The 27,782-nt window shown below is 39.3% G+C and overlaps 1 protein-coding gene across 2 annotated transcripts in view; it reads right to left on the bottom strand.

Moving 5' to 3' along the window:
- Positions 1 to 1,935: 1,935 nt before the first annotated feature.
- LOC137196040 (rho guanine nucleotide exchange factor 12-like) overlaps positions 1,936 to 27,782 on the bottom strand; it is a 43,951-nt gene continuing 18,104 nt past the window's right edge. The window contains exons 6-38 of one of the 2 annotated variants that reach the window (XM_067608821.1): positions 27,513 to 27,721; positions 25,348 to 25,425; positions 24,679 to 24,795; positions 22,866 to 22,961; positions 21,571 to 21,696; positions 20,907 to 21,005; positions 20,409 to 20,519; positions 19,450 to 19,548; positions 19,275 to 19,317; positions 17,341 to 17,446; positions 16,952 to 17,089; positions 16,794 to 16,826; positions 16,237 to 16,351; positions 15,774 to 15,879; positions 15,355 to 15,588; positions 14,352 to 14,502; positions 13,243 to 13,412; positions 12,997 to 13,143; positions 12,234 to 12,319; positions 11,043 to 11,168; positions 10,794 to 10,908; positions 10,567 to 10,667; positions 10,138 to 10,215; positions 9,880 to 9,955; positions 9,456 to 9,623; positions 8,636 to 8,723; positions 8,475 to 8,555; positions 8,290 to 8,390; positions 7,497 to 7,754; positions 7,122 to 7,364; positions 6,791 to 6,996; positions 4,879 to 4,951; positions 1,936 to 4,778 (exon numbers count right to left, since the gene is read on the bottom strand). In XM_067608821.1, coding sequence (XP_067464922.1) covers positions 4,765 to 4,778; positions 4,879 to 4,951; positions 6,791 to 6,996; positions 7,122 to 7,364; positions 7,497 to 7,754; positions 8,290 to 8,390; positions 8,475 to 8,555; positions 8,636 to 8,723; positions 9,456 to 9,623; positions 9,880 to 9,955; positions 10,138 to 10,215; positions 10,567 to 10,667; positions 10,794 to 10,908; positions 11,043 to 11,168; positions 12,234 to 12,319; positions 12,997 to 13,143; positions 13,243 to 13,412; positions 14,352 to 14,502; positions 15,355 to 15,588; positions 15,774 to 15,879; positions 16,237 to 16,351; positions 16,794 to 16,826; positions 16,952 to 17,089; positions 17,341 to 17,446; positions 19,275 to 19,317; positions 19,450 to 19,548; positions 20,409 to 20,519; positions 20,907 to 21,005; positions 21,571 to 21,696; positions 22,866 to 22,961; positions 24,679 to 24,795; positions 25,348 to 25,425; positions 27,513 to 27,721 — 3,992 coding nt within the window. In that variant the 3' untranslated portion in view covers positions 1,936 to 4,764. Of the gene's footprint in view, positions 4,779 to 4,878; positions 4,952 to 6,790; positions 6,997 to 7,121; positions 7,365 to 7,496; positions 7,764 to 8,289; positions 8,391 to 8,474; positions 8,556 to 8,635; positions 8,724 to 9,455; positions 9,624 to 9,879; positions 9,956 to 10,137; positions 10,216 to 10,566; positions 10,668 to 10,793; positions 10,909 to 11,042; positions 11,169 to 12,233; positions 12,320 to 12,996; positions 13,144 to 13,242; positions 13,413 to 14,351; positions 14,503 to 15,354; positions 15,589 to 15,773; positions 15,880 to 16,236; positions 16,352 to 16,793; positions 16,827 to 16,951; positions 17,090 to 17,340; positions 17,447 to 19,274; positions 19,318 to 19,449; positions 19,549 to 20,408; positions 20,520 to 20,906; positions 21,006 to 21,570; positions 21,697 to 22,865; positions 22,962 to 24,678; positions 24,796 to 25,347; positions 25,426 to 27,512; positions 27,722 to 27,782 lie in introns of both variants that reach the window. The other variant, XM_067608820.1, reaches the window with a different exon arrangement.

Below are 27,782 nucleotides of genomic sequence, written 5' to 3'. Positions count from 1 at the left end.
ATGTAAACAGTTATTAAATGGTTTATAACACACTATAATCTAGTTGTAAGCAGTGTTTATTTATGTATTTGTCAATAACTATGACTCATCCTTTGGGCAACCATAAGTGGAGACTGAGAATGACAATATGGTAAAAGTAGTAACATGGTTGCAATAATATAAAATATGTCTCCACAGGAGAAATTATATTTTTGACAAGTACTGTACATTAATAAACACTTAAAATGTCCTTATATCTGCTTAAAATGCATTATAGTTTGTTATAAACCATTCACTGCTTATAAAAGCTAAATAGGGGGACTTTAACTCTGCATTAAGTAATTTTTTGGCTGCTTGTTTTCAGCAGAAACAAGTGGTGAACAATGACACATCATCAACTATTAAGTTGATATGTTGAACTTGTTGCTTATTTCCACATCCAGCAGTTACGGAGCAACAATATCATTCATTTGGTGTCGTGTTTCTGTCCATCTGGTGAATGTAAGTCCAATCTTCACTCTCTTTTAGCTCTGTTTTTACTCTCTACCAACTCCTGAGGGAAATATCTGGCTCTTTAGCTGCTAAATGCTCCACTATGTTCACCAGCTAGTCTACAGCTAACTGTGTCTGTTTGCTGTTTGGTGTTGAGCAGGTAGTGTACAGCGGCTTTTTAGAGCTTTTACTCTGAAAACAGCTGCCTGCGGTGGCCGAAAAGGAAGCTATGAGAGCGCTGAGAGTGAACCAACACAGTAAAGTTGCAGCCGGACAGATAAACAATGAGCTGAAACTCACTATAAAGCTCCGTAAAGCTGAGCTGCAGAACCGCTGATAATTCTCTTTAGGATCATCACTATGAGAGACGCCTCTGACGTTACACATAGTCATTTATAAAACATATTGATCATAGCCCCTTTAAGTAAAGTGAAAGTAAACTTAAAGCGAAGTCATCTGGCGACACCTTGAGGAGTTCTGACACCCAGATTGGGAACCACTGCACTAGATTAGAGCACTAAATACTGTATGTATTAAAACGCATATGAAAACACTATTTACACTATTTAGTCCTGTTTGGGTAACATTTTTTTTAAAGATTTATGTCTTCAGTAGGAACCAAATGTGGTCACAGGCAGTGAATGAGAGACAGATTAATGTTTTGTTTTTTTGGTCTTTCTATGGGATTTGTTTGAATATAGAAAAGCACCAGCCTGATCCTTTAAACCAGGGGTCAGCAATCAGGTTCAACTATGGACCAGTTTTTTCAGCACTATTTATCAGGGAGCTGAAGTTTTACAGGCACAGTGAAAACACAAACCAATATCTTTTAATATGTTTGGTTTGTTTATTTCTTTTAATTAATTTCAAGAATAAAAGGGACTTATAAACAGTTTTAGGGTTGTATCTGAGGGACAGATGTCTTCATTACCGAGACAGCTTCTTATGTTGATAGTGATTTAGCAAAAAATGACTCATAAACATGAACATACATGAGACTAGAAATGTAACTGATAGCTTATCCTCACACAATAAACAGTGTCCTGCGTCATTCGTGGTTGAAGGAAGGTACTGTTATTGACACAAATCTGTTCTAGTCAAATTATGTATCTGTGTTATGCATCTCTTAAGTTTATAAGAAGTTAACAGATCATATTTATGGGATTTGAATGGTCTCTGTGTTTGCATTGTTATCTACTGCAGATTTTTGTAGAATATTGTAAAAGATTTGGTGCAAATATTTTAGTTGGAGGGCCAGATTTGGCCCACGGGCCGCTGTTTGCCAACCACTCCTTTAAATGTTAGCACACAAAGACAATGACTCGATGTTGGTGATAAATCTAGAAAGGTGCCGTTGTTGTTTGATTTTAAGAGGAACTGACGTTTACTATCGTTGTTGGCGGGGCCCTTCAACAGGTTTTCAGATGAATAAGATGACGTCAATAAATCTCACTCACCACAAAATCAACTAAAATAAAATGACACTTTTTTCAGTCTTTCCCTTCATTTTTAACAACAGGTCAGCTTTAAATCTCCTCTCAGCAAACACGTTAACAAGGTTAATACATTTATACAACGGATTAATATTTCATGGATACTTTACCCTCTTTTTAAGTAGTTTGTGTTAAAACATGACATAATTGCATGGTGTAAAAAACAGGGCAAATAAAACAAAACCTTTGATATACAGTCATAATCGTACATTATATTCCTTTACAATGAAAACAGTCCTTTTTGTTTACATAAACTTTCTTTTTTCTTATATTTTGTCTGAGAATCAAAGCCATAACTTCATCTTTGCAGTCTTTTGGCCGGCGAATATTTTAGTCTTTTCAGTCCAACCGTGAAAGTGCGAAGGTCTGATGAGTGAATCGTTGCAGCTTGTGCCTAAAGGATTTACCATAGCAAACACCTGCAGATTAAACATGCAACAATTCTGTGGTTGGTTACAAGCTGAAGACCGCTTTCATGAGTAGCCTGCTGCAGAGCCTGAAAGGATCCTGAAGAAAAACCTCCAATCAGGGATAATAACACACACACTCTCTATTACAATATCTCAGGGGAATAAACATTAAATCAGTTCAGTGCTGAGGATGTACAAAAGAGGTGAAAAACTGCACTCGGGTTAGTCATTCACCTCGCTGTGCACACTATTATGGAGGCCAGTGTCAGTGAGAAAAAACCTCTGCAATACACATGGAAAATAAATCCTACAATAAAGTTCAATTCATTAAATTCACATGTGCACACATTCTGAAGTATCTATTAGTATATATGGTGTGATGTGCTCTCAGTTGCATGCAGCATTGGGAAAACACCCCAGTAACACACACTGTGAATAATTCCTTTCAGTTTGTTGCTGTTCTACCTGCCAGAGTGGACAGAGTACTAAATAAAATTAACTTTTGATTAAGAGTGCATCGTTTCAGTATTTGCAAAGTCTGTTTGCTTACCACACAGTGCCAAACTCAATTTGAGAGATTATTTAAGACACAAACATGTCAAGGAGCTTCTGTTTTCCCCCGAGTTGTCTGATTTGTTTGTTTATGTGTTAGCGAGACATTTTGGATTTGGCTGAAATCCAGTGGGTTTGATTTTTGTAGTCGTCTGGATCAAGGTTTTCTTCATTAGACCATTTTAATTTATATGCTGTATCATGCTACATTCAAGTGCTATAGGAAGTTTAAAATCTGGGACTTTTAAATCAGCTGCTGCACAAAAAGTAGGCTACTGTAACGGTAAGAAGCTGCAGCTTTGCAAGTAGGACAATTATTTTTTAGTGGCCTTTCCCTAAAGAAATGATCTTCAGGCTACAAACATGAACAAGAAATGTGGATTTGACATACACACACCTCTTATTATCATTGTAAGTGGTTTTAATTTCAGGTGCTTAAAGAGTGACTTAACACCCCTTGCTGCAGTGGTGTACTCCAGGACCCTGTGACATCACTGTTGGATGGGGTTATCGGTGACACTGGGTGTGTTCAGAGGTCATAGAGGGCAGCAAAACACTGCTTTTCAACCTGGTGTTAAGTTTCTCTTTAAAGGAGTGGTTCACAATTCTGAGAAGTATGATAACGTGCTTTCTTTTTGGAAGAGAGATGAGAAAATTGATATGAATATCATGTCTGTGCGTTCAGTATGGAGCTGGCTTCAGGCCATGATTAGCCTAGCTTAGCATAAAAACTGGAAGCAGGGGGGAAACAGTTAGCCTGGGTCTGACCAAAGTTCAAGCCTACCAACACTTTTAAAGCTCACTAATTTACACACTGTATATCATTTGTTTAATCTTTACAGTAGAAGAAACGTTAAAACAAAACGTGGCTTTCTTATTTCTCGACAAACAACAGTTTATCCATTCTTTAGCCATTCTTAAGCTAGCTATAGCATGGGTTAGCATATATGGTCTGTGAGCTCAAGTTTAATTCTCTGTACAGACACGATGGTACCAAACTTGCCAACCTCAGTGTGACAACAAGACGCTGCACACAAACACAGCATCCAGCTGTTTATTGTCAAGACATAACTGCCCCTAAATTGGTCATTTTTTACAAATTAAACAAACCAAATACAGCATGTTAATTAGTGAGCTTTAGATTTGTTGGTTGTGTTTTACTTTTACAAAGAAAGGCTAAAGACAAACATAAAAAGTCCTTTGGAGAAATTTGAGGATGGAAAGAATGGTTTTAAAGCTTATTGTACATTTTTTATGAACCATCCTGAATTTTCAAAACAGTGTCAGTGTGGCAGGAGGAAATTCTGGCATTTGGGGGGGGTTTGCTATTCAGCACAGTTAAAAAAAATCGTGAAAACATGAAGTGCTTGGCTGAATATATAGAGGCTATCTCTTATTTCTTATTGCAGACTTTTATATCAAGCTTACAGCAGTGCTCTGAGTCCTGAAGAATAATCTACTGTCACAGTCCTCATGTCTTCTTTCATTTCTGAATGCTTCTCATCAGGTGTGTGACTTCACACACTTGATTTACCCTTTTCCGTTCCATATCTCCAGTGTTTAAGATAATTTATGCAGTTGATTATTATTATTATAGCAAAACGTGACTGGAATGTCCTCGGCTTATTCTGTAGTGTCTCTTCTCTTGAGGGATTTTGAGTTTATAGTGGAACATCCCTTATAACGATGATAAAGTCTTCCACTGATTGTCATATAGGCGTTAAGCCTCCGTTATTGGCGACAACAATAATAAGTGGTCGAGGATTCGTCCAGATGAATGTGATCACGGAGTAACATGAAACGTGGCTCACAAGACCGAGACAACAGGAAGTCTGTCATCACTGAATCCCATCTGAAAAAGATCAGAGACGAACCATTAGAGATTTACTTTAAATGTGCAAAAGATTGACGTGCATGTGAAGTTCGGCGTGACAGAGAGAATTGAAACACACCGTTGTTGTCGTCTGAGTCAGTAGCCACGTCAGGCAGTGTTTGTCTCAGCTCGTTGTACTTCATCTCCACCTCCTGGAAGCAGATCATGACAACAAAACTCACCGTGGTCCACAGATCAGCCAAATATAGCACCAGTCAAAGGTTTGGACACACCTTCCTGTTCACTTGAATGAGAAAGTGTGTCTAAACCTTTGACCGGTGCTGTATACGGCTGTACAAACCAAAGCACAAAACGCAGGAATCGATAGGTGAATGAGGCAAAATGTAAACAATATTCTCTTGATGTAGATTTATGTGGTCGGAAATTTTGACTGGAAGTTCTCTAACACACACATGATGATTGCCACACAAAGCCATGGCGTTAGAGGTCTTTAACTTCAGTAGGTTAATAGTAAAATGCTAATATTACACTTTAAACCAACAGCGGCCTGACAGTCATATTGATACTGTATATCTGTCTGATTGGGCTTGTCAATACTAGGTCCTTACTGTGTTAGTTGAAAGTATTATTGATAAATTGGGTTGTTGGCTACAATTGTTAAAGTCAACTAAGTTGTTTGGTGGGGGAATCCAGTTAAAACCATCTTATTGATACATTTGCTGGTCTTCGTCATATACTGATGTCTTGAAGTGAATTTAATTAACTGCATTAACAGCATATAATTAATCATATGATATTTATTCTAATTTTCTGATGTTAGTCTTTCATATTTGTTAGATTATGTGGAAATATTTTTACTAGAACAACACTTCTTCTTTAAAGTACACTATGTTTGAGATGGAAAATCAAAATACCAACAATACTGAATCATCTGATCCTCAGTTTTCCAGCATGGCATCATCATTTATATTCAAGTCATTATATGAGCATTCATCTTTGACACCCAGCTGAACTATACATTACTAATTCAGCATGAACTAGACGCCCTTGCAGGTGAAATGTTGATCCAGTTACATTTACTGTCACAACAGAATTTTACACTTGAACTACATCTTAAACAGTAATTGCATGGTAGCATCAACATGGTCTAGAGAAGGCGTCTTTGTTTCAGTTCAAACTATATTATTCAGTATGAGAACACACAGGTGCCACGATCCTGCAGGTATTTTTCCAAGGAAATGTTGGTGAGAATTCATGGGAAATACTTGGATCTCAATTTCCAGCATTCAGTCCCTACTCTTGCAGCCAAAAAACAACTTCTTCCATATAGGATTTCCCAACACTTGTGGAGTTTGTGACTTTTCCACTGACGGTGGAACCGAGGCTGGCTGTCAGTAAAGTGTTAGTACCTTCTAGGGATGTGCAGAGATCTCAGTATTTGTACTTGTATCTGTATTTGTCGAGGCAGCAAAATTATTTGTATTTGTATTTGTATTCGAATAAAAGTGGAAAGGGGCTTAAAAAATCCTGTTTTTGTTTTTATGACACTTTTAATTTTAGAAAATTAAAGTATCACAATAAGTGTTCATGAATAAACTACCTAACGAAGGAGGTCCCCACATCAGGTCTTGAACTGGAGTCTCCCAGATAATAGACGACTGCGCTGACTACTGAGATAAAACTTTACTCATCGCCTCATTGCAGACAGACCTCTACCTATTTATACACCCATAACACAGAGACAGCACAGCGTGTATTGTGTAGGGAGGAACTTCAAAGGCGATTATTGCTTTGCACTTTTCATTTATTGCCTATTTTTTGCAACCTAACTTTGTAGAAAGGAGAAGGAGAACGACAGGTTATGAGGAGTCCGTTGGGAGCACTTTGCTTGTGTCAGTAGCTCAGCTTTATCTCTGGGGAACACCCAACAAATAATTTTTAAAATATTTGTATGAAACAAATATTCATATAAATACCACTATTTGTGCTTTACCGAATAATGTATTTGTATTCGGGCACACCCCTAGTACCTTCAGATACTGCAGGTCGGCCTGTAGGAGGCGCAGATGGGTCATAAGCTGCCGGCTGAGGTTGGGGCCACCGCCGCCGGCCCCTGTCTGCGAGGAGGAGGACAGCAGTTTCCTCATGTCGATCCCCACGTCACCTCCTACTCCCCCGTCATCATCAGTGCTGCTCTCCTCAGAGGTCCCACCAAAATCCAGAACCACAAAACCACCTGGATGGAGAGGAAGAGCAGGTGGAAGGGGTGAACGGAATTTTCTTTTTTGTTGACAAGAAACTCACTGTGCCGTCACTATAGTAGCCAAAGATCCACACAGAAAACTCTTACGGCTCCCTCACCGTTGCGTTCAGTTGTCTCAGACAGTCCTGTGTGTCCAGATGACTGTTGAGAGTCATTTTGTGAACTTGCAGACGCTCGGCTTCCATCACACGCACCAGAAGGCCCCTCTGGGCTCCCCGGCAAAGAGGCACTCAGCTGACAGCCAGGAGCCCCACTTGGCTTATTCTCCTCAGTCTCCTCTTTCTCCTCCTCCGCCTCTCTGCTCATCATGTGGTTGGAAAGAACCTGCTTCAGCGTCTCCACTAGAACAGAAAGAAATGTTTTATTTCAGCTTTTTTCTCTCTGCCAAGAATACAATCTGGGGAAAGAGACAGAGATCTCAGAGTCAGATATCTCAAAACTTGTGTGAAATGACCCTTTAACATGCAACTTACATGTCTTCAGAGCATCTTCAGCTTTGGAGGTGGGTAGGCCGAATACGTTGTGCTCCTGGTTTTCAATGGCGATGCCTTGGCGCGACCCTTCCGGCAGGAAGGGCAGTGTGTCTCCCAGCTGCCCGTCCAGGAAAGCCTCTAGTTCTTCTTCATCGACCTCATCATCCTCCTCCTCCCCCTGTCTGTTAGCCACGGACAGCTCCTCTTCCTCGTCTTCTGACTTCATGCCATCGAAAGGGTTGAGACTCGTCGGTGGGGCTTGAATATCTGGAGAAGAAGCGACATCTTTATCTGGCATGAACTGAAATTTTAATTTAAAAGCTAATAATGTAGATAAACACATAGTTTACACAGTTAAACATAGTTAACAAAGTTTGTGTTGATGTTGAACCTCTTGATGAACAACTGACACAATGTAAACTAGGTGAAAAACTTTTCATTATGAATTAGTCTATATATAAAACAGTTAGAGTACTTTATTAATTCCAATATATAAATATATAATATGTTAGAAAACAGTGAAAAATGCCCGTCACAGTTCCCCACAGCTCAAAGTGCCGACTTCAAATTGTTTGTCTTGTCTGAACAACAGTTCAAAACCTAAAGATATTATGTTTACAATGATATAAAACAGAGAAAAGCTGCAAATCTTCACAAGTAAGAAGCTGAAACCAGTGAAGGATGGGCATTTTTGCTTGATAAATTCAAATTATCATAATAGTTGTCATTTAATTTTCTAGCAATCAACAAATGACGGTAATTAATAAACTAACATAAACATTTATTGCACCACAGCTACCTGAAGAATGGATACTTCCACTTGCTGTGCCATTAGCATCTTTGCTGGACTTAGGCATCCCACGGTTGATGATCTCAATAGCATCCCGCTCAGCACTGAAACACATTTACATTAGAAACAATGAAATAATCAAACAACAACACCAGTGAGCGAGCGAGTGGCTGCATTAGTGGACTCACTCAGACGGCGCTGGAGGCGTGTCGCTGTTGTGAGGTTTGGCCTTCATGGCGTCAGCGCGTTGCGTGATCAGACGCTGCCACCTGGATGAACGGAAGCGATACAGCAGGATGAGATGGAGGAAACAGATCACATGTTGCCATGTTTGCAGCGCAAGACTCACGTTCTCTGATCGGACACCGTCTGAGACGTCAGCTCGTAGATCTGAGCCCCGTTCTCCGACATGGACAGCACGAAGAAAGACTTGTTGTCTGATGAGAACAAAGGTAAAAACAATAATTATAATGCATTACATAATATTTACAAATACATGCATAATACTTAATGTACACTGTATAAACTCTGTGGGCTCTACTAAATACTAAAACTGGCTATTTCTCACATTAATAATGATAATATGCTCATGTTTAGTATTTTTTCACCACTTTGGTTGAGTGTGTTAGCATGCAAACATTTACTTATTAGCACTTAGAATAAAGTACAGCTGAGGATGATGGAAATGTTATTAGTTTTGCAGGTATTTGGTCATAAACCAAAGTATGGGACAAATATAATTTTGACCTGATGATGGCACTAATTGTGGAAATTAAAGAGATCACAATTCATCCTGCAGAGGCATTTAAACTAAAACCTTTTCTTTCTTTAGTCTTTAGTATAAACAGTCAAGGAACCATGAATGTCTGTTTCTTTCACCTGATGGTGGCGCTAGATAATAAGTCATCTCTGGGGCAAAATTTCAATATTTGTCAGCAATAGTTGGTAGAACATTTCACTCAAAATCAAAACTGTCAATCTAATGGCAGTGCTCGATATTAGGGAACCACCAAAATCACCGGGGTTCATCTGCCGGAGACCATGACTGTTTGTATGAAATGAAATGGCAACCCATCCACGGCAAGCGAGTAACTAGGACTGATTCACTAATCCGTGCAAAATGCTAAACACAACAGTGGAAATATCGGTGTAGAGACTGCACTTCTCACCGGTTGCTACTGGACGAACTAAGACAGTGTTGAGTTTGATGATGGGGCTGAAGATGTTCTTGGTGTCGGTGGCGCTGGCCAGATTCTTGCCGTGGAATTTGAGGATCAAACGCTCGTCCTGTTTCTGCAGTAAAACCAGGATGTCCTCCAGGAGGATCGTGTACAGCTCTGAAAGAAAGACACTGGTGATATAAAACTGTATGTGCATATAAGGAAGAAAAGAAAACCAAACCTGACTTCTTGTGCTGTAATGGTTTTAATTTATATGTTTTTCTCAGGCAGCCATCTGTTTCAGCTCATTTCATTATGTAACAAATACACATACTGCTCATATTAACTAAATTACTGTTGCAGTAGGTAATATTTTTGTGTGTGTGTGTGTGTGTGTGTGTATGTGTGTGTGTGTGTGTGTGTGTGTGTGTACCAATTGTCTTGTCTTTATTGACTTTCCAGGAGAGAGGTCCTTCATGTACCATCTTCCTCTTGGTCAGGTCCAGATTCTGCAGGAAAAGAATAAACATTCAATAAAAACACAGCAGACAGGACAGTTTCATTAAAAACCAGAGCATCACACCACCGCCCACGACTGGATATGGATCCATAGTGTACAATAAAAAGTTCCAACCACATTTGTACAGTATATTATGTTGAGCTCCTTACCCTGAAAACACTAGTTTCCTACCTTCAGCTCGAGGACGACGGGGTTTTCACTCGGTTTTAGCGACAAGACGTCCAACCGTCTCTGATACTCCTCGAGCCTCTGTTGAGAAACAACACAGCAAACACTTTTCAGCCACTGGAGGTTTGCAAAAACACCATTTTCAGCTGGTGTTAAGTTGCTTTTAGATAAACAGAGTGTGTACACTCACCAAGCATTTTATTAGGAACACACTGTGCAATCTAATGCAATCCATTACAACAGCTCTGCCATAAATTCTATTTTTATGAAGCTTGTACATTTTCAGTTTTTGTTGATATTGTCAGAAAGGTGAAAATTCTACTTTATGTTTCTTGTTGAGGGCCCTCCCCCCATGTATGTTAACAGGGTGAACAAAATATTTGGCTCTAACCCAAACTGACAGATACTTTACTCTCATTCGAACGTCTGTACCTGTTTGTTCTCAGCTTCTTTGACAGCTTGGTTGACGTGGTTGAGGATCTTTTTGCAACATTCTCCAGCTTTCTTCACCTTTTCCTTCTCTTCACCATCCTCTGTGAGAAGATAAACAAAAGAGTTCGCTTGATGAACACAACAAAATATGTCATTCTCCGTCTTGAATCAACCACTCTATGAGAAATATCATGAGCACAATGGTATGCAGCCATGTTTATTTATACCTGTGTACTTGGCAATATTGTCTAGCAGGAGTGGATACTTTGTCACTCTCTGCATTTCCACAGGAATGATGTCTTTAAGCTGCAGCCTGCGACACAGACGGTTACTCTCGGCCTCCTGAAGAAAGACGATGAGCACGGTCAACACCTTAAACTTCAGTACCCTCTTTACCTGATCTATGTTTTTCACTGTCTTGTCAAAAATAAACTCCACTCCTAGAAGTAAACTGTGGTGTATTTTGTTGTGCTGACCTGCATGAATAAAATGAACCTATGGTCTTTCTTCTTTCTGGTTTTGATGAGCTCCAGTGCAGAGGGCTGGTTACTACAGAAAGTTCCCACCGCTCCTCTTATCTTCTCCTCTTCCTCGCCGCTGAACTGGAATCAACACAAAGATGCAGGACATTTAAATTAGAGGTTATTTACTGTAGCTAATACTCTAATCCAGAGCGACCTCAACGCATGCAACGGTACAAATATCAGTTGTTACATCACCTTACATGTCCAATGTGAATCATGTGTTTGATTGAAGTGCAACCCTTTAGATTCAACATCAGTAAGTAAGAGCAAACTTTTCACAATATGAAGTTATAGCTTCTTAAATTAACTCCAATTGAAACAACTTTGGAGACAGTTTTGATCAGAGAAAAGATGCCGTGATGATAAAAAAAAGTATTTGGCCTTTTTATATTGTATTTTTTCACTGGATGTCCTGTAAATCCTCAAATACTGTCCAAAGCCTTTAATTACCTAAACTCCAGACAGAGCAATGGAATTGATTAAAAACAGGCTCATATCAGAAAAAGGCATTCATGCTGAATTTTCCCTGTTTTATAAATACATTTTATCATAATTTAATAGGAGGCCTCCCTGTTTTGGATCTGCTCTTCATCCGTGTCTACCTGTCGTCTTGATAAATTCATGATAACGTGTTTTTCTTCAGCCTTAAATCCATCTGTGCTGCTCTTAGTTTCTCTTCTCTGGCACAAATATTGCTTTTGTTCAATATTTTTTTTTCCTTGATCATAAACTCAACTTCATTGCACACAGATATGTCACATTAAAATACTTCCAGCAGCTCAAAATCCCTCCCTTTCCTGGTAGGTTTTTATTTAATGCCAAACATTTGCAGGAAATGTTGAGTATTTTAACGGCTATCCAAAAAAAAAAAAAAAAAAAGGCAAGGTGGATGTGACTGGAAGTAAACACTGAATGAGACCTACAGAGAATGTGAACTCATAGATTGCATCTCATTTTTATGACGAGTTTCTGTCCACTTCCTTGGATACTGAAACAGGGTTTTGGTTCATTCTAGGTTAAAATTAGGATCTAGTAATCTTAACATAACCCTCCCATGACGAAGGGCTTTCACAGCTGTCTTTGGATGCCAACATTTCTATAAATATATGTAGAGTCTCCTGCATAGATTGAAACTAGTCTTACCCATGCCAGAAGATCATCTCCGATCTGACCGATCACCGACGTCTCGCTCCTCTTCCTGATCGATGTCATTTGCTCTGTAACAGAAACTGTGGAGCACAATAAACATTTAATATCTTGTTGTTGTCATTAACAATTAGTATAGTCACTCATCACATTTTGCTGTGCACCAATCATTTACTCATTAACAACAAAACAATAAAGACCACTTATTTGAAATAAAAACAATTCATCAGCATTACAAAACTTTCTATTATCGAGCCAGACATAATTTAAGCGCTTAACATCCTAATAGTAATTGGCAATATGTCCTAATGTACTTATAATGACCTACATAATGCCTTAAAGCGCCTCATTAGCTCAGTGGCTGACAGAAAGAAGCCCAGAGGCACTGATGACATGCTGTGGAGATTGTGCAATAGGTCTTTATTCCTAAAGTTTATTCCAACTCTTGTGCAAATTTGCTATCGTTGGAAACTTTTAAGTGGCAGAACATTTATACTGACTCCAGCTGTTTCCTGTCATTGTGTTCTGCAGCATGGATTCCCTGTTCTGCGTCAGCTATCAACCTGTCCGTTTACAGCTAGATCTTGTGATGACATTGTGATTTCTGACTTGTTTGTGTCTAGTCAATGCAAGAAATAAAAGATAACAGCAGCAACAAAATATTTTATTGGCATTGTTAAGGTTACAAATGTTTTGTTTTTTTTTGCAAATACAGTTGCTGAATTCTCTGCAGGGCGGTAGTGTGTGTGAATGAGATTACCATGCAGCTGAATGATTTCCTCCAGGTTCGTAAAGATGTGTTTGATATCTTCTGAGGGGAGGACACCGTCTCTGCTCAACCTCTGATAGAAAACACAGTCCAACACCTTCAGCATCCGCAAGTGGGCTCGTTCAGTGTAGAACAGCTCTGAGGGATGAGGGACAGATACGCTGTATGTGCTGTACGTTCGATCGTTTTCATGTCATGTCATATTCAGAGATTCAATGTGAGTTGTTGGTGACTCACCATTGATGACTTCCTGCCTTTTAATCTCCTGCGGCGTCAGGCTCGCCAGGACGCCTCGGCTGACCAGACTCTGCCAGTTTGGAAGGTTTTCTTCACACTCCACCTCACCTCCCTGGTCGTCTTCACTCTGGATGTCAGCTGAGCTCACCGGACACTGAACCTCCATCCTACTGCAGGTCAAAGACACAGCGAGGGAGGCTTTTATAAAGATTACTAAGAAATGCGTCATGCTGATCTTTATTTATAACATTAAACAGTGTAAATAGTGTTATAATATCCATTATATACAGTATGTTTCATCTTTATTACACATATTTTGTCCTGAGAGAACCATAAATGTAGAGCTGACATGATTATTTGAACTATTTTGATAGTCAATTAATTGTAAAGTCATTTTTAAAGCAAAAATAGAGAAAAGAATTGCTGACTTCAGCTTGTCAGATGTGAGCATGTGCAGCTTTTATTTGTCTTATGTGACAGCTAACTGAATATCTTTGGGTTTCGGACTGTTGATTGGACAAAACAAGCAATTTGAAGACACCACCTGGGGGTTAAGGAAATGGTGAGGGGCATTTTTCACAATTTTCTCATATTTTATAGGCTTAATGGTTAAAATTGTGTTAGTCTTCTGTTGATTCCTCTTGTGATGTGTGAGTTCTTAATGCACTCACAAAAGGTTTTCTATCATCCACACATTAAGGCGTATTTGTTCAGAGGAGTTTCCAAATAACTACAGAGGACACTCGTCAGTTTGCACCAATTTATGTTCCATCCCTGCTTATCATGTAAACCAGAGTCCTGATAATAGACAGACAAACTCAATCCAGCCAGATACAGTAGAAAATTAAGAAAAGTGGAAGTCTACAGTCCATATAAATGATGAATTATGTGTAATTGCTTTGCCTTCTGTTGTACTGTTGTGTAAAACATTCTTAAATGGGTCTGAGGTGCTGTTAATGTACATTATTTGTTAGGTATAAATTATCAGAGTAATTTAAATTGTGCAGCATTTAGTATGATGTCATTAATATACATTAACTTTCTATCTGCACCCCAGACTTCAATTGCATTCCTGCGTCCCTGCTAGAGAAACTCCAAACTCTAAATACCTGAAAGTCTCCTGGTCTTCCTCCTGTAACTGCTCCAGGTTGGAGGGGCTGAAGTCAAACTGAGTGCTGGTCGGACTGGATACGCCGTCCTGGTGGTCGCCAGACTGCAGACCCTCGCCCGGTCTGGGCTGGATGGGAAACGGGGAGATGTCTGTAGAGTAAAGGAGACAATGGTGCAATAATAGAGACAAAGATGAACACAGGTCTGCTATTCTAGAGTTCACGCAAAAATGACTGTATTTTCATTTCTGTCTTTGGTTTATCACCACACTGTTTTTATTCTGAGTACATTTGTAGTTACTTTACTGTAGTTCATAAAAACTAATGACTCTAATGATTTGTCCTTTGGTATTTCTACGTTACAGCTATGATATTCCTAGTGTAACTTTCAGTGCATCTGTTCTACTTAATACTTTATTTTCATAGTATTTCTATTGATACTCCTACTACTTCATGGTATTTTAACAGTGGTATCACCTATGTCAGTAGGAGCAGGGGTCACAAGATGATCACCCAGGTAGGAAATTAAAAAAATTCTGCTACACAAAAGCATATATTATGTTTATTTTTCTTCAATTTTGGAATCTTGCTTGTGAAATACTGTATAGTTTTGCCTCTTCAGGCTTTTGAAAAATTATTCAAATGAACCAATCTGAGAAGGGAAAATCAATCTTAGACTGAACTGTTTGCAAATGATAGACATGCAACCTGTGACAAATGGTCACAAGCAAAAAAAAAAACTACTGTCATTAATTTAAAATAATTATATAATATAATATAATGAATCTTTTTTTAAATATCTTGTCCCCTCAGGTAAAAATCACTACAAAGTTCTTACATTTGAGGAACTCTTATGGAGCTTCAGATCATAAAGTCTCACTGTTAAAGAACCAAAAAAACCTTGTAAATTGTTATTAAACTGAGTACAAGTGATCAAACGTGTGCAGGAGTTTTTGGTTCTTTCAAATATCTGTGGAGGGGCAGAGAAACTGGGATATCTTACTAGAGTCTGAGTCTTGTCCGCTAGTATCTGAGGCCTGACCAGTGGGGGAACTGTGTATAGGGGAGGTGGTAGAAGGCGAAACATGGGCGCCCGTGTCCGAGTTTTCACTGAGCTGATTTCCACGGCTCCGTCCAGAAATCGAGACAGAAGAGTCGGACTGCTCGGGGATGCCGAAGGCCGACTGAGGGAGCTGCTTTGGTGAGCGCTGCTTGTTCAGCTCCACGGCTTTACCGACTGCACACAAACAATGGTAGTAAAAACGCGGATAAGAACACACACTGATAACATCTATGTCAGATACACACAGCAGATATGACACGATCATTGCTGACCACCTCTTCCCTGTCTTATTTTTACAGCACTAGTATGCTGTACTATACCTCACTCGGCCTCTACTTAAATTGTAGTTTTCTCCTCACCTGACGTTGAATCCACTCTGCTCAGACGCCGAGGAGGGCCGAGGATGTTGGGAAACCGAGGTTTTTTCACCTTCTCCTCACCCTCCTTCTCAGGCTTGATACTCTTCTGCTTGTTAAAATAACACACATTTCTCTTTTAGATGTTTACTCGAAGGGCATCGTGATCAAAACAGACCGTAAAGCCATTAAAAGCACAGGTGTTCATTCCAAACAAACTGCAGTTACAAAAAAAGACAAAATGAGTTAATTCCACATGTGACACATTATATCTGATGTAACACATAACAACGGAACATGAGATTTTATGTAACAGCTTTGACTGTTTTATATAGTGCACATATTTGCCATGTTGTGACAATATAGGAAAAATATTAGTATATACTCAGATACTCAGATATTCACTAACTGATCATTTTGTCTGTCTATTATTTATTATGTGTGCATATAGACAGATTTGTGTCACCTTTATCTTGGGCAGGAAATTAATACGCGCTCGTTTATGTTCGAGGCCACGAGGCTCCTTCACTTTCACCCCGAGGTGCTTCATATAGGTGAGAATCACATACTGCATCGTTTGGCTGCGACACAACGGGACACACGGTCAAGAAAAAGAAGCAGATTGTTATTTATGGCCATATTTATAAACATGTAGAGTTCAACTGTGTTATATAAGCATTTAATAATAATCCTAATACTATTACTACTGCTAATAATAATGATCATAATAGTGGAATACAGTATTATTATTCTCTACCATTATTATATACACACGTATTGTAATTTCTACATTACACACACACTTTTTTACATATATAAGACTCATTTTCATGCACTTTAGTTAAAATGAGATTAAACTCTAAAGACACTGAGAAAGCTTTTATCAACAATGATTCATAGTTGTAGTTCAACAGTAAAATAAGTGAACAGAAACTAAATCACTTCCCCAGAAACAGACATTGCATTGATTGTCCTGCAGCTGATTGATGATGTAAAACATAAAAAAAAACTCCCTCATCTTACCACTTCTCCTCTTCCGTGGGCTGTGAAGTCAACCTGCAACACGTAACTCGGGTTGAGCACACACACGCAAGGAATATAGGAACTGAATATACAGGTGTACTTGTGTTTAGGTGTGTGTGTGTGTGTGTGTGTGTGTGTGGTCACGGACTGGGACTCACAGGATATCTTCTATCTTGGAGAGGATGTGTTCAGCACAGGAACATTCCTTCTCCATGTTCTGCTGGTCTTTTCCTTGCTCTGAGTCCAGCTTAGACAGCTCGTCTTCAGCCAGAGTCAGACCCATACTGCGCTTCTGTCTGCACACACATAACACAACAACATAAATAACATCGTTTACAGGGACTTGCTGACAACAGATCCTGTTAAAGGGTTTTTCTTCAGGGAGTTTTCGAATCAATTTGAACCGATGGTCTGAGGACTGAGGATGTTGGATTGCTGTACAGACCATAAAGCCCCCTTGAGCCAAATTTGTGATTTGTGATATTGGGCTTTACAAATAAAATTGACTTGACTTGTAAGATTGATTGTACAGCTGTGTGGCTGCTACCTGAAGTCTTCCAGGTTCTTGTGCAGGTCTGGCAGGAGTGTGTCCTGTAACAGCTGGGTGTACTGTTTGCAGAGATCCTCTGGGATTAACTCCAGCCTCCGTTTCTCTGTGTGGAAAGACACGCACACGCCCCAAAAACAGTAAACCATTAACATTATTGCAACTCTTAACTCTAAGTTAAATGAATTAAATGCTTAAATATATCAAAGTGGGCAAAATAATGACTAAAGATCAATCTGAAAAACAGTTGATCTTTGTGGCTTTCTGACTACTGGTCAGAGTCCCTAATTTTAAGTAAAACTCATTCTAAACTAAAGGTTCACTTACTGGCTATTCAAAAAGCTTTTGACCATATCTCACATGCCACTGGATTAAAAATGAAAAGATTCTTAATCTTTTTTGGTGACCTCATAAACATCATCGCCACTGTTTAGTTTAGTTTATTTATTTTGCACAAAATAACAAGACACAAAAAAAAAAAACATAATGCATTAAAGGAGTAAAAGAATTGTGCTGCTGGGTGACGTGATGTCTGAAGACTACAAGTTTGAAAATTACAATGATATGGGGATGTGGAGTTAGAGAAAAAGTAAGGTTACCAGACCTCTATAGCCCGCTCCTCATCCCTGCTCAAGGCTACATTACGAGCATAACACACCCGCATCTCTGACCGGAGGCTCTCGACAGACAAGTACGACCTGCGAGGAGAGTAGTGAACACCGTGCGAGCCGATACGTTATCTTACAGACCACACTGTGACTGTGAGTTCGCTGACGCTGACAAATGAGTTTTAATTAAAAATAAATGTTACAACTGACACATAAGAATGATGTTTGTTGTGTTTTTACTTCACTGGCATTGAGCTGTGTTCTCTTTAACATCTGATATTAATTACTATAACAGATGCTCCTCTCCTGGCTCCTCGCGTAAGCCTGCGTTTACGGGGCGAGCTGAGGGTGTCAGAGTGTTGCTGAATGCTTCATTCCTTAAACCTGTGTGAATAATTTTTGTTTTGTCTGGTTCCTCTTGTAAGCCTGCATATACGGGGCGACCCGAAGTGCAGCTCATGTTCTTTGTACCCATGTGATGATCTGTCATTTCCGACATGTTGCTGCTTGCCTGTGAGTTTGTCTTTTCTGTGTACTGGTTAGGCTGCAGAACTCAATTGTCCTTCTGGGATAAATAAAGTCGTCTGAATCTGATATTTCTTTGAACGGATGTGCTGATGATTAGAGTTGCCGGGCGACAAACCCACAGGGGAAATTCTGTTTGTAGAACTGTGATAAAGGAAGTGGACAGTAAATTATACTGGAGGATCCTTAAATGTAGTATTCAAAATATGATAAATCATGTTTGTGTTAATATTCAAAATGAGTATATCCTATGTTGGAGGGAGGTTTGCTGCGGCTTAGTTTGGGTCTCATTGTTTTAACATTTACAAATGTTTTGTTTTGTTTCAGTCACAATTTATCTAAACTAAAAAGAGGTGAAATCATTTTTCTCTTTGCTTGTGAGAGTTTTACTCATTTACCAGTGACTGTTGTGGTTTGTTCTTCCTTTACTTTGTGTTACAGTACAACTAGACTCAAGCTCAAAAACTAGCCTTCGACTGTCTTCGTCTCTCCCCTCGCAGGTCGTAGTTCTCCGTCAAGAGTCTCCCGATCTCCAAGTGAACTGTCGGGTTGCATTGTGGGCAATACAGACGCCAGGTTTTACCAAGGAAGAGTAATGCATGGGAAAAAAAGACAATATCTCTGGTTCTGCTGCATGCATAAAATGTTTTTCCTATGGTGTCAATCAGATGTCAAACTATATTATAAGAGTTTAATGCTAAATCTGTGGAGTATTTTTTTAAATATGAGAATTTTTTGGCATTTAAAGTCAAGCCACTGAAGAAATCTGAGATACATTTTACTCTCTTTTTTATCCTTTACCCAGTTCAGCAGCAATCGTCTCTGGCACTGGTACTTTCAGATTCTGTAAAAGAGAACCAGAGACAGAACGAGAATTACGTTAACAGAGATAACAACAATTCAAGAAAACAAATATGTGGTCTAAGAGAAAAAAAAAAAAACTGACTAAAGAAGCAAAAGCAAGAGAACAACTTACTGCTGCCCGATCCATGAAGAGCGAGTGGAACTCGATGAAGAAGCGTCGGCTTTCTTTGGAGCTGGTTTGCTTGTGCATGTCGGCGTAGAGATAACACAGCTAACAGAGGGAAGAAGACAGACACATGAACAATATATCATCTCATCAGAAAATCACACTTTTTTCACATCAGTGGGGGCGTTCCACAAGGCTCGATCACTGGCCCACTTATATTTATATTAAATAGTTATTAATGACATCTTGTCAAGGGCTGTTCTCCAAAACAAGCTCAGGACCATTTTTGATTTATCCACTAACTACCTATAATTGATTAATTAATTTAGTAATTTTTTTTAAGCAAAAATACCAAATGTTTGCTGACTGCAGCTTCTAAAATGTTAGAATTTGATGCGTTTCTTTGTCATATACATGACATCTTTCATATGATATTTGAAGACATCAGGCTGTATGGAATCATAGCAAAGAGATTCATTTTTTAATCTTATTATGTTTATGAAAATAATCATTAGCTGCAGTCCAACTACTAACGACACAATTTGCACACTACATGGTACACAGATAGAACTTAAAAATGAATGATTAATGACATATGTGTCAACATTTTTGTATTGACACGCTGTCCTTCCCATTTGAAGCTGCTTTATATTTTATTTCCAAAAATACATGACTGGAACCAATCCCAGCTGACACCGGTCAACCGCAGGCCTGACTCAGACAATGATTCAGACTCATATTCATACGGGGAAAATTTAGAGTCGCCAATTAACCTCTCCTGCATGTCTGCATGCCTTTGGTCTGTGGGAGGAAACCCACGCAGGCAGTAAGTCTTATTCAGCACAGTCTTATCTTTAAGTCATTTACAAGTTTGATACTCTGGAACAATGAAGTTTACCCTGTTTAAGTACTATCACATAGTATAAATATATGATATTTGCAGTTTTGTGTGTTTGCATATGTACCAGAGGCGCTGGGTCAAACTGTGACACAACATGATGGAGGAAGACAGCGAGGTGAGCCGGCCGAGACTTCAGCAAGTCTAAACTCTGGAAACAGCTGCACTGTCCGTTAATCTGACAGAGAGGGAGAGAGATCAGTTCATTAGACTGTTTGAAAAGACAGGCAACCAACAAATTCATCAGCAGCGTTATGAAAATAATGATGTATCAAAATGAACAACAAATTTCAATATGAATTTAAAAACCAAAAAAAAAAAATCTAGTTCCTCAACTTTCAATTTAACAACAAACTGTCTGAGAAACTTTACATCAGCAGTCCAAATTTAATGAAACTTGGAGCCCTCAGAGCCAAGAAGTGACTGCATCGTTCATTCATAGCAAAATGCTTCATGTTTCCTTACTTTCAAATGTAAGCGTTCATTTAGATCATGATACAGTGGCACCCAATCAACTTCCTGTCCAAATAGTCCGTTGGTAGCTTTGGAACATTTCTTGAAATACCTGCTCTTGTTGAGAGTCAAAGTAGTCATCTTCTGCTCCAATGATCTGGGGGTGGAGGAGGTAGGGAGGGCTACCCACAATGCACTGGGCGCTGGAGTCCTGAGTGATACAATAAGAGTACATTCAAAGTTAAATGCACTGATGTATGAAAAGAGTTTCACATTAATAGGCAGCTGTGTTCGTAGGCATATATTCAAAAGATAGCTTAGCAACCGTATCTAGGAACAGAAAACCTGTCCAGCTTTGGATTTAGTACAACCTATATATTTTTGGCTTATTTTTGCCTTTCAAAAATCAAAAACACAAGAGAAAGAATGTAAGAAGTACATCAAACAGTGTGTTCATCTGCTATATTTGCAGCTCTGTCTTTCTCTTTTTTGGATCTTGAGAAGTTTGCACAACCTCAACCGCTGCCAAACTTGTTATCCGAGGCAAAACGGAAAGCATGACAGACATAGCAACAGTAACTAAAGGGTGCAGGGCTCAGCTAAAGGTCAGTTGGTCAATAATGTACTCAGCAACTGATAATTAGCTGTCACCAATATGCGCCCACTTGTATTCCACTGAAATTTTTGTTCCAGCTTGAAAAGGTCCTTAAAATGACTTCACGGTTATGATATTACAAAACCAAAAGAGTGTGTGGGCGTGTGTGAGCGTATCTAACAGAGTCAGGAGTGTCCTCAGTGTCAGGCGACGAGCAGGAGTTGAGGCCGTCTCTGTGGCTGATGTTTGGGCTCTGACAGGGCGTCTCTCTTTTGCCAGGACTGTCTGGGAGGGGACTGCTGCACATCTAATACAAACACAGACAGAAACATACACACACATACAGTAACCATTAATACACACATGAAGCAACACAGCATTTAAGCCAAATTAGTTGTTTAGTCTGGTGCTGATAATGGAAAACCCCCTGAGATTGGAACGTAGGACCATTTCATCTCTATTTATAGAAGCTGTGATAAAAAGATTGTTATTACAAAGGAGTCTGTGTAAGCAGTATTTTCAGACGGACTTCCTGTTATTTAGACTGTAGGTGTTCCTACAATAAATTATTAAAGGATGGGTTCACAGTTTTTCAAGTCTGTCTTAAAACAATAGCCAAGTGCCCAAATGAGCATTTAAGCAGGTTTTTCTTGCTGTAATTATTCCACTTGTTCATACTGACCATTAGAAGATCCCTTTATTATGTACTTACAATGTAAGTGATGGGAAAGAAAATCCACAGTCCTCCTTCTGTGCAAAAATGTATTTCTAAGTTTATCTGAAGCTAATCTGAAGCTTCAGCATCCAAATGAGTCAAATCAAGTAGATATCTTTCAACGTTACAGTCTTTTTAGACCAAAGTTCCTCTTTTTGTTACTATACTTCCACCTGCAGCTCATCACGGAAACACTGTCCGAGGAAACACAAAGAGGGAATTTGATGCTGAAAAGACTGTAAATGTGTCAGATATCCACTTGATATGACTAACACAGACTGTTGACGCCTCATATAAGCTTCAGATAAACTTTTAACTGCATTTTTGCACTAAATGCAGTGGATTTTGTCCCCCATCACTTGCATTGAAAGCACATTTGAAGGGGATCTTTTTATAGCCAGTATGAACGGGAGGAATGATTACAATGAGGAAAACCTCTTTCAGTGTTCATTTGGGCACCTGACTGTTGTTTTAAGACAGACTTTAAAAATTGTGAACCTGTCCTTTAATTACACTGCCTGGTCAACAGTAGCACCTAGTGTTTGGCAAATCCGTGTTTTTCATTTTAAAACACTTGAAACATAATCCAATATGAAATGTTTACACAAAAGCAGCAAAAAAATATTGTTAGCATTGAAGCTGAGTTTTTTTGGCTTTTTTTTAAAATGGAGCATCTATCTAGGCTTCCACCTAAAAATTACTAACTAACTCTTCATTATTTGTTTGATTAGTCGAATGCTGTGATCTGTCATTATACCCACAGAGTTGTTGTTCCACGAGTACGCTGTCTGATCCCTCAGGGGAGACGTACTGTCCCCCTCCTCAGTCTCACCGCTCCTGGTCCCTGTGGCTCCATCCTGAAAAACATTTGTTCACTCTCTTATCAGTAACAATTAACAAAGGTCGTGTAGACTAAAGTGTCTGCAGTGACCTGTGTTAATCTGAAGTCTGTGGGAGAGACAGGCGAGTCGAAGCTTAATTCGTACTTCAGAGAAAAAGTGTCGTCCAGCTTGTCACAGCATTTAAACGACATGAAAGCGGATAAGTTTTGATGTCAAGTTCACACATTTTTGAGGGGCGGTGATGGGTGTCGATGCACCTGCTCTTTTCTGTATGTCAGATGCTGTTATACAGTATGCGTTGAGCAGCCGTGATTGGATGTGGATGGTTTTGTTGAGAAAAAACCTACCTACATGCATGGATGGATGAGGTTCTGCAATATTATTTGAGCTACATCAACTTCTCTTATGTGTCTGACAAGCCAGGATTTCTCCTTGTGTCATCTTTCAAAGGGACTGTGACAAACTCTTCTGTTACTGGCAGTAAACTAAAATCAAAGGTAGTATGCTGAGGCAATTTCCTGAGCCAAATTATTTTTCCACCACCAATAAAAATCACAAACACAGGTGTCCTGATAGACGAATGCTTAAGATGAATACCACATAACCGCAACTTCCCTGATATAGCCAAAGAACTTTGCTACATGTTGCATCTCTCTGCCTTTGTACTGTCTGCTGTCTATTAAAAGGCAAAAATGCCACAAGAAATATCTATTTTTTTCTCTAGTTTAACTTTATTGTACTAATGATGTGAGCAAAATCACTTAATCACTACTCCCTATAAAACTGACACTCAATAGTTTACTCTATAGTGAGCAGTAAATTTAGATTTCTAACACTTTCGCACATTAATCATCATTATTTTGCAAACTGTAGCTACAAGTAATGGACAGAGAGTGTGTCGCTAACAGGGATTCTGAATAGCAATGACAAAACCAGCATCTAATGGGTGTGAAGGGACAAGTATGTTTACAGCTGCAGATGAGCAGCTAATTAGCTATCTAGCCTGCTAAGTGATGTTAGCGGTTCTGCTTTTCCCCGGGGAATGTTTGTTTGGTGGCTCGTTCAACAAGCTATGCTGCAGGACAAGACGTGTGTTCGTGTTTTTAAGTTAAGATAAGAAGGAGGCTTTAACTGGGAAGCTAATGTAGGTTGTTGTTCAGATTCTGGGGGTTTCGTGTTGTGTAGCAGGATGCAATCAGGCTCAGTGTGACGTCTGTTCTGCCTATGATAGAACACCACGTTATCGCTTTATGTAAAGATGTTACTGGCTGTATGGAAACAAGGTCTTCAGCTACGTAGTCGGATAACTAATGGTATTCAGCCAAATTAATCTAAAACTCAAACTTTCTCAAAGGAGAACACAAGTGGTTAACAGAGCAGATATGTTGTCACTCAGGGACCGAGTGTGACTGGGAGATACAATCTGCCCTCTCATTCTCTCTGAAAATGTCCTCCTCTTCCAAAATATCTGAAAGCCTTTTCACAGCGGATTTGTCACAATAGGAAAAGCAGAGGAGTGACTGATATCATTAACGAGTGTCTCAGTAAGCTGTGACAGTGACACTGCTTCAGGGAAGTCAGCCATAATTCATTTAATTACTCACATCTGTTTTTTTACTGTCAAAGTGTCTGCTGTTTGGAGCGTTATGGTTTTCTATAGCAGCATACGTAGTCGCTAAAATATACATACAGAGCATGTATTTAGAAATCAGTTTGTGTGTTTGTACAGCACCTGTAATGCTGCTGCTCTGATGAGCTGCTCCTGCAGCAGTGAAATGTGCTTCTTTGCCTCCTGGATCTCCTTCAGTAGTTTAGGTCGGGGGGTTCTGCTGTAATCCTCCTCCTTTGCCTTTACACGTATAAATCCCAATGTGTCCGGTGTTTTAGAAATAAGCCACAAATGAAAAAGGAAAGTTTAAAGACATTCTTGTTGAATGGACATGGGTCAAGTGCATATAAATAACTGATTGAAACCTTGACACAAAGAGGCCAAGCCACAATCAACACACTCAAGAGTCCTTCATAATCACAGTTAAAGTAATAATCTCGAAGATTTTCATTTAAATAAATGCTGTTAAATCACTATCTCTGGCCGAATGATGGTGATTGAGCCTATGGCCTGCTGATGAAAGCCCTAGCATTTGTGGTATTACGAACTGGGTGTCGGCGGCAACATTCCCAGGAAAAATCACGAGCGGCGCACAGTTAGAGACGCATTTTCCATCATCCAGTGGTGGTTGGTCCACCAGAGAGGGTAGGTGGAGCTAATGCAACAGAGGTCCAAACACACACATCTGCAATTACCGTTTATCGTCATAGGTACAACTGAAGATCTTCGAGATTGTTACTTTAAAGAAAATACAATAATCAATATCACAATCTCATGGTATCATGCACACACCTGTAACTCCTGTTGCTCCTTGGTTAGCATCTTTTGCAGGCTGTCGACTTTCTGGCTGTGTGTGGCTTTGTTCTCATCCTAAAAGAGGAGATAAAGAGGAAGCACAGAGCTAATATGGTTGGTGCTACACTAAAAAACACGTCATTACACAACACGTGATCATTCCTGTAACACACAAATGTGACTGAAGGGGCCAGAAGCTTGAAGACAGTTTTAGGTCTTCACAGAGAGAAGTGATACAGATCATACTAAAAGTGAAAAAGAAAAAAGGGGAACATGAGGTCAATCATAAATAAATACAGTGTATGAGTCACATACTAAATTTACATACTCCCATTCAAGTGCTAGAACTAAAAGAGGAAGAAAAATAGTTTTGTTGATGATTCTAACAAGAAACAATTGATTCACAGGCATACCAGATTATATGAAACTATAGTTTCTAGTTTGACACATTCAGTGTTAAAAAGAGGACAAATTGTTGACACAGTGGGGCATGTTTTGGTAAAATCTGGCAGTAATGGACTGAAATGATGGGGATAATTAAAAATAATTAGCTGAATGAGTTGTACAAGCCAGATAAACCAATGATATCATGAACTGTATCACAGCTACAAATAACATCATCTCAGAGCATTAAAGTTTTGGTTCGAACATTGAGATCCAGCAGATTCCACACAAAACACATATTAACCTGAGAATACAGCTCCTGCACAGTAGTCCAGGTCCGATATCATTTAAAAATAAGGAAACATCTCTCCTACACCTTAAAATTGGTTCATTTACAGTATTTAATTTGTAAAGAATGCTAAAAAAAAATGAACAAATACATGTCCATATGTTAATAATGATGATTAAGTGTGAAATTCATTATGGATTTTTATATTTCTGTATTATAAAAGCAGTAATGTAATGCTGGGTGATTGCCTCATTAGTAGCAACTAGGGATGTGCAGAGTTGTTTTTGTTTTTTTACACTTTTAATTTTAGGATATTAAAGTGTTTAAATAAGTGTTTATGAATAAACTACCTTATGAAGGAGGTCCCCACACCGGGTCTCGAACCTGGAGTCTCCCAGATCATAGATGACTGCGCTGACTACTGAGATAAAACTTTACTCATCGCCTCATTGCAGACAGACCTCTATCTATTTATACACCCACAACACAGAGACACCACAGTCTGTGACGTGTAGGGAAAAACTTCAAAAGTGATTCTTGCTTTGCACTTGTCATTTCCTATTTTTTACAATGTAACTTTGTGGAAAGGAGAAGGGGAACAGCAGGTTATGGAGAGTCCCTTATAAGCACTTTGCGTGTGTCAGTAGCTCAGCTGTATCTCTGGGGAACACCCCAAACTCCGGGACTGATGTCCAAATAAGGAAATGTGTGTCATGCAGCAGGTTTTTGTGATTGCCCTCATTGAGACGTGCTGATACACATAACAGTAGAGCGGAGGAGAGAGATAGTGATGGAACCGACCTGCATGCTGTTATTTGACATGTTGTTGTTTTTTCTTCCTGAAAACAAATAATTTTTAAAATATTTGTATGAAATAAATGTTCGTAAAAAACCCACTGTTTTTCCTTTGCCGTATAACATATTTGTATTCAGGCACACCCCTAGTATCAAGTTATAGACTTGATATCCTGTTGATTATTTGGGCTGCATTATCTATCCAGAATGTAAAGAAGAGTTTTAGAGAAACACAATAAAGAGGCTTCACTTGAAAACAACTTCTGGTTCAGTTTGTACAAACATTACGTGAGAGGAAAACATAAATCCTGAGCTCCGTCAGATCTGTAGGGACATTTTTTTATTATGAGTAATAGTCCAAAACTTGAATCAAAATATTTACTTTATTACGTCTGTCAGAATTTTCTTGAAATCATGTGACTGTGATGGATTCTGACACTATTTTTTGAGGGTTTGAGAAAGTTCAGGTTTATTTTTACCAACAAAATCAGATGTTGATTGTTCGTTTCTCACACATGACCTGTCTTACATATTCAGTGAGACAACTTTGCATCAGATCTCATCAGGAATTCTTGACACAGGAGGTTTTATATTTATCTGCACACTGCCTCAACCTGTTAGTGTGAGCTAAATGTTGTGTGGTTATGTGTAGCTTTAATTCCATCCTTTACGCACGCCTTTTTCTCTTCCTTACCCCATCAGGCGGAGGGGAGGCGATGTGCTCCTGGGGGCCGCAGGACGTGCTGCTGCGTTGCTCTCTGCCTGGCAGTGCAGGTGAGTGGGGCACGGAGAGAGAGGAGAGCGAGCTGACCTCTCCCCCTTCCTCCTTCTCTTCTTCCTCCAGAGGGATATGAGGAAGCCCAGGAGGCCTGCCCAGCACTGTCAGGGCTACATAGGACCCAGCTGGAAGAGAAAGAAGAATATTGACACAAGAATAAATTAATCTAAGCCGCCGTGAAGATCA

Source organism: Thunnus thynnus, chromosome 13 (assembly GCF_963924715.1).
Source record: "Thunnus thynnus chromosome 13, fThuThy2.1, whole genome shotgun sequence".
Lineage (NCBI taxonomy): Eukaryota > Metazoa > Chordata > Actinopteri > Scombriformes > Scombridae > Thunnus > Thunnus thynnus.
This window is presented reverse-complemented; position numbering and strand designations above follow the sequence as displayed.